General features: G+C 39.8%; 1 protein-coding gene across 2 annotated transcripts in view; it reads right to left on the bottom strand.

The window, feature by feature from the left end:
• The window catches only part of srrm2 (serine/arginine repetitive matrix 2), an 18,873-nt gene extending 3,236 nt beyond the window's left edge, over positions 1–15,637 (bottom strand). The window contains exons 1-17 of one of the 2 annotated variants that reach the window (XM_080043553.1): positions 15,438–15,637; positions 13,106–13,357; positions 12,620–12,715; positions 10,625–10,807; positions 9,526–9,609; positions 9,072–9,137; positions 8,953–8,985; positions 8,632–8,754; positions 7,677–7,809; positions 6,732–7,222; positions 6,063–6,170; positions 5,442–5,657; positions 4,803–5,055; positions 3,955–4,384; positions 3,127–3,589; positions 2,407–2,759; positions 1,144–1,474 (exon numbers count right to left, since the gene is read on the bottom strand). In XM_080043553.1, coding sequence (XP_079899679.1) covers positions 1,144–1,474; positions 2,407–2,759; positions 3,127–3,589; positions 3,955–4,384; positions 4,803–5,055; positions 5,442–5,657; positions 6,063–6,170; positions 6,732–7,222; positions 7,677–7,809; positions 8,632–8,754; positions 8,953–8,985; positions 9,072–9,137; positions 9,526–9,609; positions 10,625–10,807; positions 12,620–12,715; positions 13,106–13,353 — 3,611 coding nt within the window. In that variant the 5' untranslated portion in view covers positions 13,354–13,357; positions 15,438–15,637. The remainder of the gene's footprint in view (positions 1–1,143; positions 1,475–2,406; positions 2,760–3,126; positions 3,590–3,954; positions 4,385–4,802; positions 5,056–5,441; positions 5,658–6,062; positions 6,171–6,731; positions 7,223–7,676; positions 7,810–8,631; positions 8,755–8,952; positions 8,986–9,071; positions 9,138–9,525; positions 9,610–10,624; positions 10,808–12,619; positions 12,716–13,105; positions 13,358–15,437) is intronic. The other variant, XM_080043554.1, reaches the window with a different exon arrangement.
• Between the last annotated feature and the right edge of the window lie 1,620 nt (positions 15,638–17,257).

The following is a 17,257-nucleotide window of genomic DNA, read 5'->3' as shown; positions in this document are numbered from 1 at the left end:
TGATGTATTTCTTGCCCCTGTAAAGCACTTTGAATGGCCTTGTGTCTGAATTGTGCTTTAGAAATAAACTTGCCTTGCCAAACTTGCTTTACTATATGAGGCAAAAAAAAATAAAAAAAATACTCTGATGTGAGCTATAACTGTCCCAAATACGATTTTGTTTTCATGTCGGTACTCTTGTATTTCTGTGTTGTTTTGCATGTTGTTTGTGTTGGCAAACCAGTTTCCCCTTTTGGGATTAATCAAGTTAATCCTATCGAAGCTCACCTGTTCCCACCGTGCCAGGGCCAAGGCAGCGCTTAGATCACTCACACCAGTTATACAGTCTAGACTTCAGCCTTTAATCGTGCTCAGACAGAGTAGAGTATGAATGCCTAGGGTAAGTACGATTTTTTCGGTATGTAATTTCTCTATTTTTTATGTCTTCCTTACTAAATCTTTTGGTCTGAGTTGGCCGGGATTCACCCAGCTGTTGTTCCTGGGTGAGCGTACCCATGACAAAGGCATTAAGAAAAACTATATAAAAATATAATTCTTTGCACTGATGGTCTCGTTTAATGCTACATGTAACTTATGATCATCAGAGGAAAAATGAGACTGTTTCATGAACATTCCAACTATCCATATAGGAGGGTTTAAGTTAGAAAAACAAAAGTATATTAAAAAATATATATAATATAAAACTACTAAATTATCTAGTCTGGCACTATGACCCCGTTTATAAATTCCAAGTTGAGATTTTAAATCTAAAATTGGATTTGTGTTCTCAGTCTTCGAAAGGGGGGAGCCAGTGTTCTAGCTCAACCCTTCTGCAAACTGAGGTCAATCTGGCACTGGAATGAGACTGGAAGACCATGGCAGAGGAGGGCCAGTCACTTGGCAGTGCACAAGGAATTGTATGATTGAAAAAGATACATTTTTACATTTTTCATTTGTCTCTGACTTTTATTATTATCGTTGTAGGAGGTTTTAAGTTAGAAAACAAAAGTATGGGCCTTTGTTTGTGTTCACTTTTTCAATTGTGTTGTAGTGTTCTTAAAAAAAAGTATATAAAAAAAAAAAATAAATAAAATAAATGCTATAAACAAAATGTTCTGCAAGCCTGTATTTCCAGTATAAAATAAGTCTTTGTGTCCTTCTCACCCTTTGTCTGTCTCGGCCTCGGAGTCTGAACTGTCTGAGGACGAAGATGAAGAAGATGATGAAGATGAGGACGAGGAGGAAGAGGAGCTGGAGCTGCTTCGGTTTGACTTCCTGGTAGCGTTAGCAACATTAGCTTCCTTCCCGTTCACAGCGCCATCACTCCTCACTGCTGCTGCTGCTGCTGCTGCTGCTGCTGGTTGCTCATTGGTTGCCCCCGGTATCGCTGACGACGGTCTGGATTGTGATTGGCTGCTGCCAGCCGGAGACTTCCTGGTTGTTGTGACATCAGAGGAACGCCTGGAGTCTGAATGGGAGCCGCTTCTACCTGAAGCTGGAACATGAAGAAACGGTGAATACAGGTTTTTAAAATTAACATTTTATTTATTTTTTACTATATTGTTATTAACTTTTAAGACACTTTTTAAGCAGTTTTGAAAATAAAAGTATTTTTTTTTAATTCATCTTATTTTTTTAAGATTATTTTTTGTCATTTTCAAGCTTTATTAGACAGTACAGAGTCGAAATGGGGAGACAGAGAGAGAGACAGAGAGAGAGCGAGAGAGAGAGAGAGGGGGGGGGGATGACCTGCAGTAAAGGTCCACGGCTCGGATTTGAACACGCGACCACTGCAACGAAGGCCTGAGCCAATATGGTACACGCTCTATCCACTACGCTTTAATTTCATAACTCTGGGATTCATAAACAGGGCCATAGTGCCAGCTTTACTAGTAAAAGGTATGGCTCGTTTTAGTAAGAAGAAAAGTGTTCTCAGTCTTCGAAAGGGGGGAGCCAGTGTTCTAGCTCAACCCTTCTGCAAACTGAGGTCAATCTGGCACTGGAATGAGACTGGAAGACCATGGCAGAGGAGGGCCAGTCACTTGGCAGTGCACAAGGAATTGTATGATTGAAAACACATGTTTAGATTTAAGGCCTTTGGCACACGTCACCAATATACGGCACGAAAATGCAAATCATTTTTTAAACGCAAATTTTGACGTGTCTAATTATCGGAAGCGAAATATTAGATCACAAAATCACGATAATTCATTGTATCTCTTTGTTTTGGTAGGAACAGCGCACACACACACACACACACACACACACACACACACACACACACACACACACACACACACACACACACACACACACACACACACACACACACACACACACACACACACACACACACACACACACACACACACACACACACACACACACACACACACACACACACGGATTTTCCAACTGTGTACTAACCTTGATGAGCAGAAGAATCTCTTGAAGGAGCCTTTTCAGAGGCCGGTCGACTCTTGTCCGCCTCTCTCTCCGTTTTTGTTTCTTTTCTTTCTCTCTGCGGTGACGGAGAGGGGGATGAGGAGGAGGAAGAGGAGCCAGAGGAAGATGAAGAGGAAGAAGAAGATCTGCGTGGAATAACAGCAGCGGGTTCTTTGGGAGGTTCCTTATCCCTCTGACGGTCCGTCTGTCCCAAGTCCTTGTCCCTGGTTCTGTCTTGTTCTACGTCTCTCTGTCTGACTCGTTCTCTGGCTCGTTCTCTGGACACAGAGCGGCTGCTTCTCCTGCGACGCTGAGGGGACGGGGACCTGCGAGACCTGGGAGAGGGAAAAAAATATAAGGACGGTAAATATGATGTTAAGAAAGTTTAGTAAACATTCAAACCCCTAAAAAGTATGTCAGCATTTTGTGTAAGGTATATTCAATCCGTCCTCCCGGTAAAGGGTTTTTACTGGGAGTTTTTTCTCAGCCGAGCTAAGGGTGTAAGGGCAGGGTGTCATATTGTATCATATATCATATTGTATGAAATGTAAAGCCCACTGAGACAAATGTGTTTGTGATTTTGGGCTATACAAATAAAACTGATTTGATTTGATTTGATTTTGAGTCCTGTTTGATAAAATAAAATAAAAAACAGATGTAAAAAATTAAAAGAAAAGAAAGTGAATCAGGCTCTGGTCTTACCTGATGGGTGGGCTTCTCCTCCTCAGACTCCTGGATCGGCTGCGTCTTCTTGGGCTTCTGTTCCGTGATGAGCTCCTCCTCACAACTCTCTCTCTTTCTCTCTCGTTCCCTCCTCGCCCCCTTTCCCTCTCTCTCTCCCTCAGTCTATCCCTCTCTCTATCTCTATCCCTATCTCCACCTCTCTCTCCCCCCCTCTCCCTCTCTCTGTCCCTGTCAGAGTAGCCTGTGTGTGGGGGTGAAGCTCTCCTTGATCGGGCTGGTGGAGGTTCCTGGTATTGCCTTGGTGGCGTGCGGCGTGGTGGGCGTGGCGAGGTGGTTTTCTGGGGGTGGGGGGGTGGAGGTGGAGAGCGTGACCTCATAGCTGGGGGGGTCGTTGCTCTAGCGACTGGTCTCCTGGTAACCTCTCTCTCGGGAGGCGGGGGGCTGGGGCTGTCCATCTGTGTGGGACTGTATCGTTCCTCACCTGAAGACGAGAGAAGAATGTTCAATTATTGTCATTGTATTCAAAATAGCAGAGCTTTTTTTCAAACTTTTTTTTCATCACAAGTAAAAATCAATTAAGTCGGTTACATTCAAGTTGACACAAAGTCGATTAAGCCTATATCGGCTTCACAAAACTCTCTCTGTATTTCTCAGTATGGCAGGGTTTACAAACTGGTGTCGCCGACCCCCCCCCTCCCTGACACTGGTGCAGGAGCTCAGAAAAAAGTTTAAGTTGTTGATTGCTCAGAATTCCTCATGGGGTCGACAAAAGTTACACACTATAGCTTTAACACATACACATCACCAATCATAAAACCAAGGGGGCATGGTTACACTACACTGTACCTTTCTTCCTGGATGGGTAACTCTCTCTTGAAGACCTTTCTTTGTCCCGTTTGTCTCCAGCTTCCTTCTGAACTTTTCGCTCGCTTTCGGGACTTTCATTTCGACCGTTGGCAAAATGCCTTTGCACCGCGGCTCCTATGGCGGACGGTTGTGTTTTCGCCGGGCTGGTTTTGTCCCGTCCGGCCACGACAGACGACACAACCCTCTTGGCCTTAGAACCATCGTCAGAGGAGGAGGAAGAGGAGCTTGAGGATGATGTAGAGGAGGAAGAGCTGTCACTATCACTGTCACTGCTGGAGCCACTGCTACTGCTGCTGCTGCTCTCCCTCTCTTTGCTCTTATCAGCGTGCTGCTTCGAAGGTTTGTCCTCACGTTGTTTGTCCTTTCTCTGAGGTGGAGGGCTGATCGTTTTCTCTTGGGTCTCGTGCGCCTACAAAAACAAATACATATATAATTTTAATTCTCCAAAAAGTGGAGCGGCTAAGCGCTAAAATCTTTCAATTTGTGATGCAAGTGTGAAAATTGGCATGAGCAGCCAGTTTCCATGGGTCACATGACAAGAAAAATTGTCCGAGACAATGAAAAAATAAAATAAAATAAATTAAATGAAGAAACCCAATAGCTACATTTCTATAAGAAATTTTCAAATTCACAATTTCAAATGTCTCGGACAATTTTCTAATTTTCACGCTTGTATTATTTTATAATTTTCAATACATTTCCTTAAAAATAAAAATAAAGGGGCGCTCCGGTGGCTTAGTGGATATACCTCTTTCTCCCAATTTCAACTCTGTAATAAAGCTTGAAAAATGCCAAAAAATTATATTTAAAAAATAAACCATAAAAACCTTTTTGTCTTTCTCTGCAGATCTTGCTCCAGCATCTCGTCTGGCGGCTTCGTCTCTAGTTCTGCCGACGTCTTGACCGACGCGATCTCTGCCGTCTCTTTCCACACGTCTCTCCCTCTCTCTCTCCTTCACACTCTCTCCATCTCTCTCTCTCCTCCTCTCACTGTCATCCCTCTCTCGCTGCCGCCCGTTTGTGACTGGCGATCTCGGGGACTCTGCCCTTCTCCGGTCGTTTCTATCATTCCTCTGGTTGCTAGGAGAAGGCAAGGCAAGTTTATTTCTATAGCACAATTCAGACACAAGGCCACTCAAAGTGCTTTACAGGGTCATGAAATACATCAAGAGAAGACATTAGAAGATAGATAGATAGATAGATAGATAGATAGATAGATAGATAGATAGATAGATAGATAGATAGATAGATAGATAGATAGATAGATAGATAGATAGATAGATAGATAGATAGATAGATAGATAGATAGATAAGATGGACGGACAGACAGACAGACAGACAGACAGACAGACAGACAGACAGACAGACAGACAGACAGATAGATAGATAGATAGATAGATAGATAGATAGATGAATAGAAATAAAACATTAAAAAAAGCCAATGTCAAATATGATAAAACATTTACAGGTTGTTTGGAGAAGGCTGTCGTTTGCCGCTGTCTCTCCGGTTGTCCCTTTCGTTGTGTGTTTCTCTTTCTCTCTCTCTCTCCGCCCGGCGATCTGTCTCTAAACTTCTGTCTTTACGAGGAGGGGGAGGTGATGGAGAGGGTGAGGAGTGGTGCCTGGTTGGTTTTGTGTCACGTTTATTAGTCCGGTCTTTTTCCCGATCCATATCTCTGCTCCTTTAAAAGATAGATAGATAGATAGATAGATAGATAGATAGATAGATAGATAGATAGATAGATAGATAGATAGATAGATAGATAGATAGATAGATGTTATTGTTATTACATATCAAACACACAATACAATTTTGTTTTCAGCACAACTCCAACTAGCAGCATTTAAAGATGGAGTCAAAATACCTTTTTTGCCTAAATCAGTAAATATATCTCCTCACGATCCACTACCTGTCTGTACTGTGCGTGTGCTTATTTGACAAAAAGTGATTCGGCAACAAGCGATCTCCTGAATTCTCGACTTCACATTTAAAAAGGGCATAACTAGGTAATATAAAACAAATCATAGAAATCATAACAGTAACAACAGTTTAATTAAAAAACATATTTAAAACTTATATAAAGTACCGAGTGTCCTGTTTAGGAGGCGGAGAAGGTGAAGATGAAGAGTCGCGTCTGGTCGTCTTTGTGTCCCGTTTATTCTTGTTTTCTTTTTCCCGATCGACATCTCTGCTCCTTAGAGGGAGAGAAATAGATCGTTTTAATGTCCTTACATATAAAACAACAACATTTAGTTTGTATTATCACTCCAATTATTAGCATTTAATAAGGCATAAATAGGAAATAATAATTAAGTGATCGTAGAAAGTCAATCATTAAAACAGTTAAAGATATAGTGCGTAACTTTTTCATATGAATGAATGACGGTTACATTCAAGCCATCGTCAAATGAGTTGACACTAAATTTGATTAAGCCTATCCGCTCCACAAAACTCTCTCTGTATTTCTCAGTATGGCAGCGTTTACAAACTGGTGTCACTACCCCCCCCTACCCCCCTGACACTGGTGCAGGAGCTCAGAAAAATCCTCAAGAAGAGCCAAAGAAATGTTTCAGTTGTTGATTCTACTGCTAAGAAAAAACCTGGACATACAGCAGAAGTAAGGTATAGAATCCATGTGCCATCACCAAAGGCCTAACCTCATGTTGTTGTAATTACTCAGAATTCATAATGGGGGCAACAGAAGTTACGACACTATAGCTTTAAATAAAAAATAAAAATATTAAATTAAACATACCTGGTATCCTGTTTAGGTGGCGGTTGAGGAGAACGTGATGTTGATGATGAAGAAGAATCACGTCTTGCTGGTTTTTTGTCCCGTTTATTATTCCGATCTTTTTCCCTTTCTGCCTCCCTGCCCCCCTCCCTTCCCTCCCTGCCCCCCTCCCTCCTAGAGTCTTGTTGTTTAGGGGGCGGTTTAGGAGAGGGAGACCTGGATGAACTGGAGTCATGTCTGGTTTTCTGAGCAGCGCCGGTCTTTCCTTTGTCCCTCGAACGCATCGTTTTATCGGCTTTATCTCGATCGTTTTCCCTGCTCTTTGAACGCCTCCCTCTCTCCATCTCTCTGCTTCGGGACCTGCGGCCTTTGTCCCGGGCTCTGTCCATATTTTGGGGCTTTGGAGGTGGAGGAGGAGAGGGGGAGGAAGAGTCGTGTCTCTTCTTGGACGAGGATTTCTCAGTTTCAATCACTCGATCTTTCTCTTTTTCTCTCTCCAGATTTGGCCTCTTCTAGATGAAAGAATGAGGGAAGATGTGTTAGTGTTTTTTTTATCATGAAAAAAGTCAAATAAATAAAATTAAGGTAGTAAGTGTTAGCGCATTAATGAACACAGGTGCATCTCGAACATTTAGGATATCATGGGAACGTTTTTTCCCCTCTATAATTTAATTCAAATGATTTCAAGTTTATATTTTTCGACTGGGTCTAGCTTGTGATAAAAAAAAAAGTCAAATATTTTCTTTTATTTAGTTCAAAACGGTTAGTTTGTTCGAAATAAATAGATAAATAAATAAATAACTATAATTTTAAAGATGCACCAGTAAATCAAACCCACTTTATTTCTCAGTATGTTGTGATTAATAGCAATTTACTATGGAAATTCAGGGGATAATTGCGATTTATTTTTATTTTCATTGTTTGACAGCCCTATATAAAATCCCTGATATTGAGGAGGAGTCTCACCCCTTTGTCTGCCTGGTGGTGTGGGCTGTGCTCCTCTCGTCTCCTCCTGTCCGGTGATCGTCCTTTTCTTCCTTCATCAGGTTTCCTGGATGTTTGGTCCTGTTGACGTGACTTCACCGGGGCTGGAGAATCACTGATGGAGAAAATACATATTAAAAAACCATATAATGAGACATCCCGAAAAATAAATACAGTCCTTGGGGCGCTCCGGTGGTTTAGTGGATAGAGCGCATACAATATTGGCCCCGGCCTTCGTTGCAGTGGTCGCGGGTTCGAATCTGACCCGTGGACCTTTACTGCAGGTCATCCCCCCTCCCCCTCTCTCTCCCCATTTCAATCTAATAAAGCTTGATGAAAATGCCCAAAAATAATCTTCAAAAAGGAATGAAGGGTTCAATATGTAATTTCTAAATACCAAACCAACCCATCATTTAAAAAGGTGCAGTGTGTAATATGACATCATCAAGAAAGTTCTACAAAGTTCTAGAACGCAACACTCCCTGGGTAACCCCACCCCTTTCGAATAATAACAGAAGCTACAGTGGCCTTCAAGGACAAGAACTATTCTAAATTTTAAACAATGCACCTGATGACATTCCAACTATGACACTTCCAAAATGGCAGCGACAAGGCCTTGGTCCAAGGTATGGAGAAATATGGACATATATGAGACCCTTTCTAAGGAAAAAAATTATAATTCTAAAAAAAAAATGTCATCTATTAAGCACTAAATTAAACGTACTTATGGATATTATAATAATTTTCTACAAAATCTGCTAGGAAATAAAACCCAAAATTCGACACACTGCAGGTTTAAGTCATTTATGCCAAAAGGTTCATTTAGAAATTTTATCCCAACTATTTCTGCCTGGTTGGGGTAAGATGCTACACTTCTACTAGAGTTCTGTCAAGGCAAAATCTAACACTTCATTGATATGACATCGTTATCTCATACCTGTGTTCAGATCCGGAGGAGATGGTGACGCTCTTGATTTGCGTCGTTTTTCTTTTCGGAGGACTGGAACTTTCACTCTTCTTTTGTTTCTTCTTTGAAACCTTCTGCTTCTCATCTGAGGAACTGAGGTTTAACAAAAAGCACAAATTAACTTTTAGTCATTTGGAGCTACAGCTGTCAGACCAATGCTTTAAAAACTAAAAATAACTGTATTGATTGTTTCTCATGTACTGTTTTATTCTCTGTAATCAACAACAAGAAATAACTTGTTAACTAACAATGTTATGAATGTATGCAATACTCTAATTAAAAAACACCAACCTGTCTTCTTCATCATCCTCTTCTGACGCATCACTGAAACACAAATTTTCCAGTCAATAATCAATTTAAACATGAAATAATTACATGAAACGCGAGCTCAGAATGCAACGAGGGAGTACCGTTTCTTTTTCTTCTTTTTGGATTTCTTCTTCTCTTGTTTGGGAGACGGGGAGCGACTTTCTGAGCTGCAGAAAAAACAACAAAAAAATGGTCAGATATTTTTGTTCCTATATTAGATATAAAAGGCTCATTCTAAGGTCAAGAAAAGTTCAACAATTAAAAAACACTTATGAATATTATTTTGAGTTGAAATGGGGGGGGGGGGGAGAGAGAGAGAGAGAGAGAGAGAGAGAGAGAGGGGGGATGACCTGCAGTAAAGGTCCACGGGTCAGATTTGAACCCGCGGCCACTGCAACGAAGGCCGGAGCCAATATGGTACACGCTGTATCTACTTCGCCACTGGAGCGCACCGGATTATTTTCCATTTCTATCAAGTCTGTTCTGATAAATGCTAATAAATGCTACACACTGCGCCTTTAAAGTTTGTGCTTTTATCAAGTTCCATGTGCTCACCTGTCTCTGGCCTTGTTTTTCTTCTTCTTCTTGCGACTGCGTTTCTTCGGAGGAGAATCTGAATCGTCTGAACCTTCCAACAACCTGAGAGAGACAAGACGACAACGCTAAAGTCAGAGGCAGAAATAATAACGCCGGCCGATCGTTATAAGAGACAATACTGGTGAGGCTGTTTTAGCCCCTCGACTACAAACTGGTGAGCTGTATGAAACTTTCAAACTTTTTCAGAGAAGAAATGTGGTTATTGTGACTGACTAAAAACTTAGCTGCGCCTGCGTTCCTTTATACTCGGAAGTCGGAAATTTCCGACTTAGTAGTTCCGAGTTCCGACCCGTCTGTGTTCCAGTGCATCTGCTCGGGAAAGTATGGACCTCCTTTCTCATCCAAATAACTAAACATTGGGCTACAACAAGTAACCGATGCCAGGTACCGGTAGATCCAATAGACTTTAATTCAGCCGCGACTCAACATACGGACTTCTTTTTTTAGCCAGTTTAACGGTTCAGATTGTTGTTGTGACGTAATCTGCGTCATCTCAGTGAAGTCGGGAGAGGCAGACGTTGCCCGAGTTCCGAGATGAACAACCGTTTTATTGCACTTTTCCTTGTCGGAAGTCGGAAATTTCCGAGTTCCGAGTACAAAGGAACGCACCATTAGTCTAAGAATGAATTAAACCCCTTGATGATATGATTTTTTTAAAAGGAACATACCATGATCAAAGCTGCGTTTGAATGCAAAATACATCTTTTGAAAACATTATTTTTTTACTTGAAAGTTGGACCAGTGAATTTTACCCAATGACAGTGAAGTGAATGCAGATTTTTTTTTTAAAGGTTTCTGGCAACATGTTCATCTCTTGGTTACAGACACGTAAAAGCTCCATGTCAGTGAATATGAAACATTGAAAATCATTTTAAGCCTCAGTGTCCAGCTCTGGTACTTTGCTAGATTAAAATGGAAAAAGCTTAGACATGCACATATATATGAGAGAGAGAGAGAGAGAGAGAGAGAGAGTGAGAGAGAGAGTGAGAGAGTGAGAGAGTGAGAGAGAGAGAGAGAGAGAGAGAGAGAGAGAGAGTTTAGTGTGTTTTAGACTCACTCGTATTTCTGTTGCTGCTTCTCCCTCTCCAGCTTCTCCTGCTCTCTCTTCTCTTTCTCTCTCTCCTTTCGGTCTGCGTGGAACGAGGATCCGTCCACGTAGTCACTTGAGATCCCGAACGCGGCGCGGAGACGGTCGTTCTTCTGCTGGTTCGCTGCAGCCAGAGCGTGGGTCTCTGTCGCTCTGAGAGGATTGGAAAAAAAAAATACAGATTTTAAAACGATTATTTTTTTGGGCATTTTCAAGCTTTATTAAGACATATAAGGCTCATTCTAAGGCCAAGAAAAAAAACAAGTGCACCAATTTTAACATACTTATGAATATTATTTTCCATTTCTTTTTTGTGTGTGGCATTTTCAAGCTTTATTAGACAGTACAGAGTTGTGTTGGGGAGACAGAGAGAGAGAGAGAGAGAGAGAGGGGAGGGATGACCTGCAGTAAAGGTCCACGGGTTGGATTTGAACCCGCGACCACTGCAACGAAGGCCGGAGCCGATATGGTACGCACTCTATCCACTATGCCATAGGAGCACCCACAGATTTGAATTAGTGACACTGAGTAATAATATCAACCAATGAGATGCTCAGGGTATTTGCTGTCTTTGGAGAAGCTGAAGAACAATACATCTATAGAAATAATTTATCATGCAGTGGAAACACAAAAAGGAACTTGCTGGATTTGAGCAAACGTGGTTAAATGACTTTTTGTTGAACTTAAAGTACGGACATATATTCAGATCAGCTATAATTAAGTTACTGAATTTAATCTTGAAGGTAGAGATATTTGGTCGCTCAGTTAAATACAGGAATCCTTAAAACACAGACTGTGTTGACTTCAGCTCCTTTTTAAATCTCTTTTTTAGCTTCATAAATATTCACTAAAAAATAAACTTTCATGTGTTAAAATATTAAAAGGAACCAGATATGCTAATTTTTTCGTTGAAAGGTCACTGTAGCTGCACCGTGATGTTTTGTTTGTTGCGTTTGGTACCAAAAAATACTGCAGGATTTAAAATAACTAGTTCTTTAATTATTCAAAAGACCTCAGCATATATATCCTGCAGCATTATTATTCATTTTTTTGTTGTTGCACCAAACGTGACATACAAAGCATTATGGAGCAGCCACAGCGACCCATCACTAAACACACTAGCATATCTGTCTCTTTTAATATAAGCGAAACACACTATCGACGTAGCTTCAGTGTCAAACTAGCTTTAAGTCAAAGTCAAATTGCTTTCTATAGCACATTTAAAAACAATATCAGTTGACCAAAGTGTTCTACAAGATACAATACAAAACAATATATAAGATATATGAGGGAAAAAAAGGGAGGAGTGTCAAAGTCTCAACTTGTGTTAAAGGCCAATGCAAAAAAAAAGTGAGTCTTCAGCAACGTTTTTTAAACTGGTCAGCTTTACAGGGATCCAGGTTCCATTCATTCCCACACAGTCATTCTGTAATAATTCAATCAAATCCTTCTGTACAGACTAGCATATCTGTCTCTTTTAATATAAGTGTAACACGTTATCCACGTAGCCTCACAGTCATACAAAGCTTTCATTCAATCAAATCCTTCTGCATTTGTCTTTTGTTGCACCAAACGCAACTAATAACTGGGGTGACTATGTCTCAGTTGGTAGAGCGGGTTGGCCGATGATCAAAGGGTTGGAGGTTCGATCCCCGCCCTGCCACCTGTGTCATAGTTGTTGTGTCCTTGGGCAAGACACTTCACCCACCTTGCCTCGTGTGAATGTTGATAGTTAGCCTGCTATCGGTGTGTGAATGGTAATGTGTAAATGGGAACAGGTCTCCCTTGCAAAAGAGTCTTCGGACTCAATGGGATATACCTGTATAAATAAAGGTTAAAAAAAAAAATAAAAAAAAATAAAGCATCACGGTGCAGCCACAGTGATCTTTTATATAATCATAAACACACTGTCCACGTAGCTTCAGCCACATGAGCTTTAATTCCATCAAATCGTTGTGTCCTTACGTTGTTTTCTCGTTGGTGACGGGCGCCGGCTCCTCTTTCTCCTGAAGCATCATGCGGAAACTGTTCACCTTCTCATCGATTTCCTCCGCTGAATACCTGACCGCACAGACAGACAAAAAGAGTATTTAACACTGTATGGATTACAAGCAACAATCTATCTATTGTTCTACCCACTAAGGAAATGGCAGCTGTCTATTTTATGAGCTTGTTATACAGCAGACACATACACAGAACTCGTAATATCATTTAACCTTATTTCCTCTTGTTGAGCAGATGATTTTAATTAAATGTAATTTTCTTCTAAAGGTAAGAACAATTTTCTGACCACAATAACGCATTAAAAAAAGCCAAAAAAAAAACAATCTTTAAAAAAAGGTAACTTGGTGTGAATATTTAATTTTCCCTTTATTTATCCTCGAAAGATCAATTGAGGGGTGACCCGACTTTTTACAATGATGTTGAGTAAAATAAAGTGTTCCCTCTCACCCTTGCTCCTCCATCATATCCTGCAGCTCGGCACACTTGACCTCCAGCTGTCTCTTGCGCTGGTGTTCCAGTATGTCTGCGTTGGGCTGCCTGTTGAGCTGACTCTCCAGCCGCTCTCTGTCCTTCTCGTCCCGCTCTCCGCCACGCTCGTCCCGCGGCCGCTTGACCCGAACGCTAGACAGGTTCCTCTGCACGTAGCCATTGGTCCCGCTGCCCCGCGGAGTCGTAAGGCCGATCCCATTGTACATGGCTCTAAGAAATAAAAATAAAGTCAGCGATTGATTTGACAAAGATTAAATTGGGCACAGGATTCCCTACTTTCTACAGCTTAAGGCAAGTTAGAATTTAAGACTTTTTTTTTAATGATTTATATGGTTCCATCATGTAACTTTTATAGTTTTGTTTCATCTCCCCCAAAAATGCATTCAAGAGCTTCAGAGAAAAAAATAGATATTAAGTTAGTGGTTTATTCTGACAAGATGATAAAAGCAAAGGGTTTCTTTCTACTGCTGTGATTGGTTCAGGCCTATTCCATTGTACATGTCTCTAAAGAAGAAAAAAAATAGATATTGTGAGGTAATTTTGGGTCTTTAGTTGTAATATTAATGGGAAAGATTAATAGGCCATATATGCCTATCTTGTGTGTCTGTCTCTCAGACTCTAGGTCAGCCTTGGAGCCTGTTAGGAGACACTTAAGTCAGTTGTATAGATAAAGTCTCATCTCCTTAGACTCCAGAATGTTATGGTTCACTGTGTTCAGCTCTGAACCAAAACATTGGTACGCTTGGTGCCCGAGCCGGGGAGGTGGTAGAGATAGCGCGAGGTTAAAACACAGCTCTAAGCATGAGTTTGTCAGAATTGAAGTGCAAGTCACGAGAGTTGCAGTCCGGTTCTCCTTGGCCAAGTCTGTAATAAATATTGATTCATAATTCATCCAAGTCTCCTGAAATATTCTTCCACCTGAGTTGACCTCCAACCTTAACAGAACTTCCATCACAGATATGAAGTTAGTATTTGATTTGATAAGATGATAGCAAAGTGTTCCTACAGCTTGATGCAAGTTTGATTCACTGATTGCCATTGTGAATCTACTAACCTACTATAAATAAAAAGGTATGAATGCAGTTTAAAACCAATTTACATCAATACTGGGGGACAAAAAGGGAAGATATGAGAGAATTGCTCGCTAAGTCAATTAATTAATGTATTCCCATTCACATTAATTTATCAGGGCTGCGAAGTGAGCCAGGCCATTGCTTAAATAAGACATTGTTTCTTAGCAATGTTTGCCTGTTTAAATAAAGGTTGATGATGATGATGATGATGATGATGATGATGATGATGATGTGAGTGACTGTGATGGAGTGTGTGTGTGTGTGAGTATTCAATGGTTCCATCATGTTAGTTTTATAGTTGTTACAGGGTTAACAGTACACATTTCCCCCAAAATACATACAAAAGCGAGAAGTAAAACTGAAGTTGAAGTAACGTTGAAAATAATCGTATTTGAGAAATTTTTAGACAAGTTATTGCTTTTTATACAAGTTATATACATTATTGAATGTTATACTTTTAATTGAACTTGTTTTAAAAAGGCAGGCCTCCAAAATAAAGAAAAAAACGCCAAACCCATTATCATTTCACGTAACTTGCAATCAACCCATTTCTTTGTTTACAGCTACAAGCATACGCCTCTGCATTTATTTATCCCTTTATGCCATTTTATTTGATGCATTTTAAATCGGCGATGGACTTAGTACCCTAAAATGGCTGACATAAATAATCCAGCAGTGATTCAAGATCGTTGAACAAAGTGTATGTAAAGTCCTGAAACTCATGAAAGTGGCCGACAACTTTATAAACACTTCTGTTTCATGAAATCAGTCCAAAGATCAACTCAGACATCTATAATTCCTGCAGTATTTTGTTGACAGTTTAGTGCTAATTGTGCCCGCTATCGTCATGAAGTTACCGAATGATTTCTGTCGACTACAGTGTATCCGATTAGCTTTAAATATACTTCCTTATTCATATTTTGGGAATAAAAATTCGATAAAAATCAGTTTTAACGCTGCATTAGCACGTGCGCCAAGAAAGGCCTGTTGCTACGTCTGAATGTAAGATAGGATATTTCTGATGACAATGACTCAGATAAACGAACATATACTACACTAAGATTAACTGGATGGGTCTATAAAGGCTTAAACTCATTGCTTTGATGTTTAGTTTAATAATAAAGTAGGTTAATTTAGAGGTTTTACATTTCTAAAAGGCCCAACGACTATCGTGCGTACATAAAGCTAGCAAGCTAACGGTGCACATTAATACGTACCAGTGTTTTCCCCGGGAGTGGAGAGAAAACGACGTCGTGTAGGGGGTTTCAACGGTGAATTGTGTCCCAAAGATTCAGAATCAGTCGCTGAAACAGACCCCTTACAATAAAAAGTGTGTATTTAATAGGTGTTAATAATAAAGAAATAACGGGGCTAGTTAGCTTTCAGTTAGCTCGTCTTAGCTCCAATCGAAGGAGGAACGAACTAGATGAGAACCTGATGACGTCAGACGCACAGGACGTACGTCGGGACTGAGATGATGCGTTCAGGTGTTCAAGGGCAAGAGTACAAAACAATTATCTCAAATTAGATTAATTTAATTAATTATTTATTTATTTAAATATTTAATGTGTATACATCTATATCATTTAAGTCTCGTGGGTGCATTTTCAGTGGCGTCAATGTGTGGTAAAATGGTTGAGAGGTTTGATAAGATAAAATATATTCCACGATATAACGTTTCAGTGAAAAATAGAAAATATTGTGGTTAAATTCTTCAACTAACTAAGTAACTAACTCAACATGGGCACATAAGAGATACAGTTTGTAAAAAAATCAGTGTGCAAAAATATTATTCTGCCACACAAAATGTAATTTGGTGGAAGAATTTGGCAACAATATCCACGAAATCACATAGAAAAAAACTACAAATGATTCGAATCTATATCAGTAAGTAGAAATTAATAATTGCAAAACCCCACAGTTAACTCTGCATAAGTTTAAGTTTTGTTATCATGGACTTCAAGACTTTTTCCCAGTCGTTTCAAGTAATTTCGTTATTTTTGTAACAATCTCAAAGGGCCATTGAATAATACCAAAATATTTATGTTTCAGTCACAAAGAAATATCATTGAAAAAGCTTGAAATCTAAACTTTAGTGGAGAGTAATTAGTAGCTGCAGTTCTAGTGCGTTTCACGGTCTACCTTACGTTGATAAAGACTGCCCCTTTGTGGCTAAGGACAGAACTCAAATGTTATCTTGGGAAGAAAGGTGACATTCTCAAGGATGTTTACTGCAGCAGATCACAGGGAACAAATTGTACAAGGTGGTGTTTTTTCAGAATGGGCATGAGTTTGGAAATAGGCCAAAGTTTACAGTTGACCAAAATTACATTCAACAATTTCTGGTAAAACAGAACAGTTTAAACCTGTAGTGTGTAGAATTTTGGGTTTTTATTTCTACTTTGTAGAAAGTAATTATAATATCCATAGTACATTTAATTTAGTGCATAATAGCTGAACATTTTTTTTTTTATTATTATTTTTTCCTTAGAAAGGGTCTCATATGTCCATATTTCTCCGTATCTTGGACCAAGGCCTAGTGCCGCAATCTTGAAAGTGTCATAGTTGGAATGTCATCAGGTGCCTTGTTTAAAATGTAGAATTGTTCTTGTCCTTGAAGGCCACTGTAGCTTCTGTTATTATTCGAAAGGGTTGGGGTTACCCAGGGAGTGTTGCATTCTAGAACATTGTAGAACTTTCTTGATGATGTCATATTACACACTGCCCCTTTAAATGTAATAATGCAGAATGTTGAAAAATATTTGGCAAGGACTATTTAAACTGTCCATCTGTGTTTAGATTAATGTTGTTATTTTAATCAATAACTGCCACTGTAAATGATGTGCCTGCCCTGAACTATGTACTACCTCGTTAAAGTAATTTATGTTGCAATACATTCACAGATCCCATTTTTTTGTCATTGTATAAGGTGTTTTTAATATTGTTAACCACGGAGCCGTATAAATATGCTGCTTAGAATAATTTAAAACATTTAAAGTGATCTAAAAAGTACTGTCTTGTATTTGAAAACGATAAA

This window comes from Ammodytes marinus (genome assembly GCF_949987685.1).
Source record: "Ammodytes marinus genome assembly, chromosome: 16".
Classification (NCBI taxonomy): Eukaryota; Metazoa; Chordata; class Actinopteri; order Uranoscopiformes; family Ammodytidae; genus Ammodytes; species Ammodytes marinus.
This window is presented reverse-complemented; position numbering and strand designations above follow the sequence as displayed.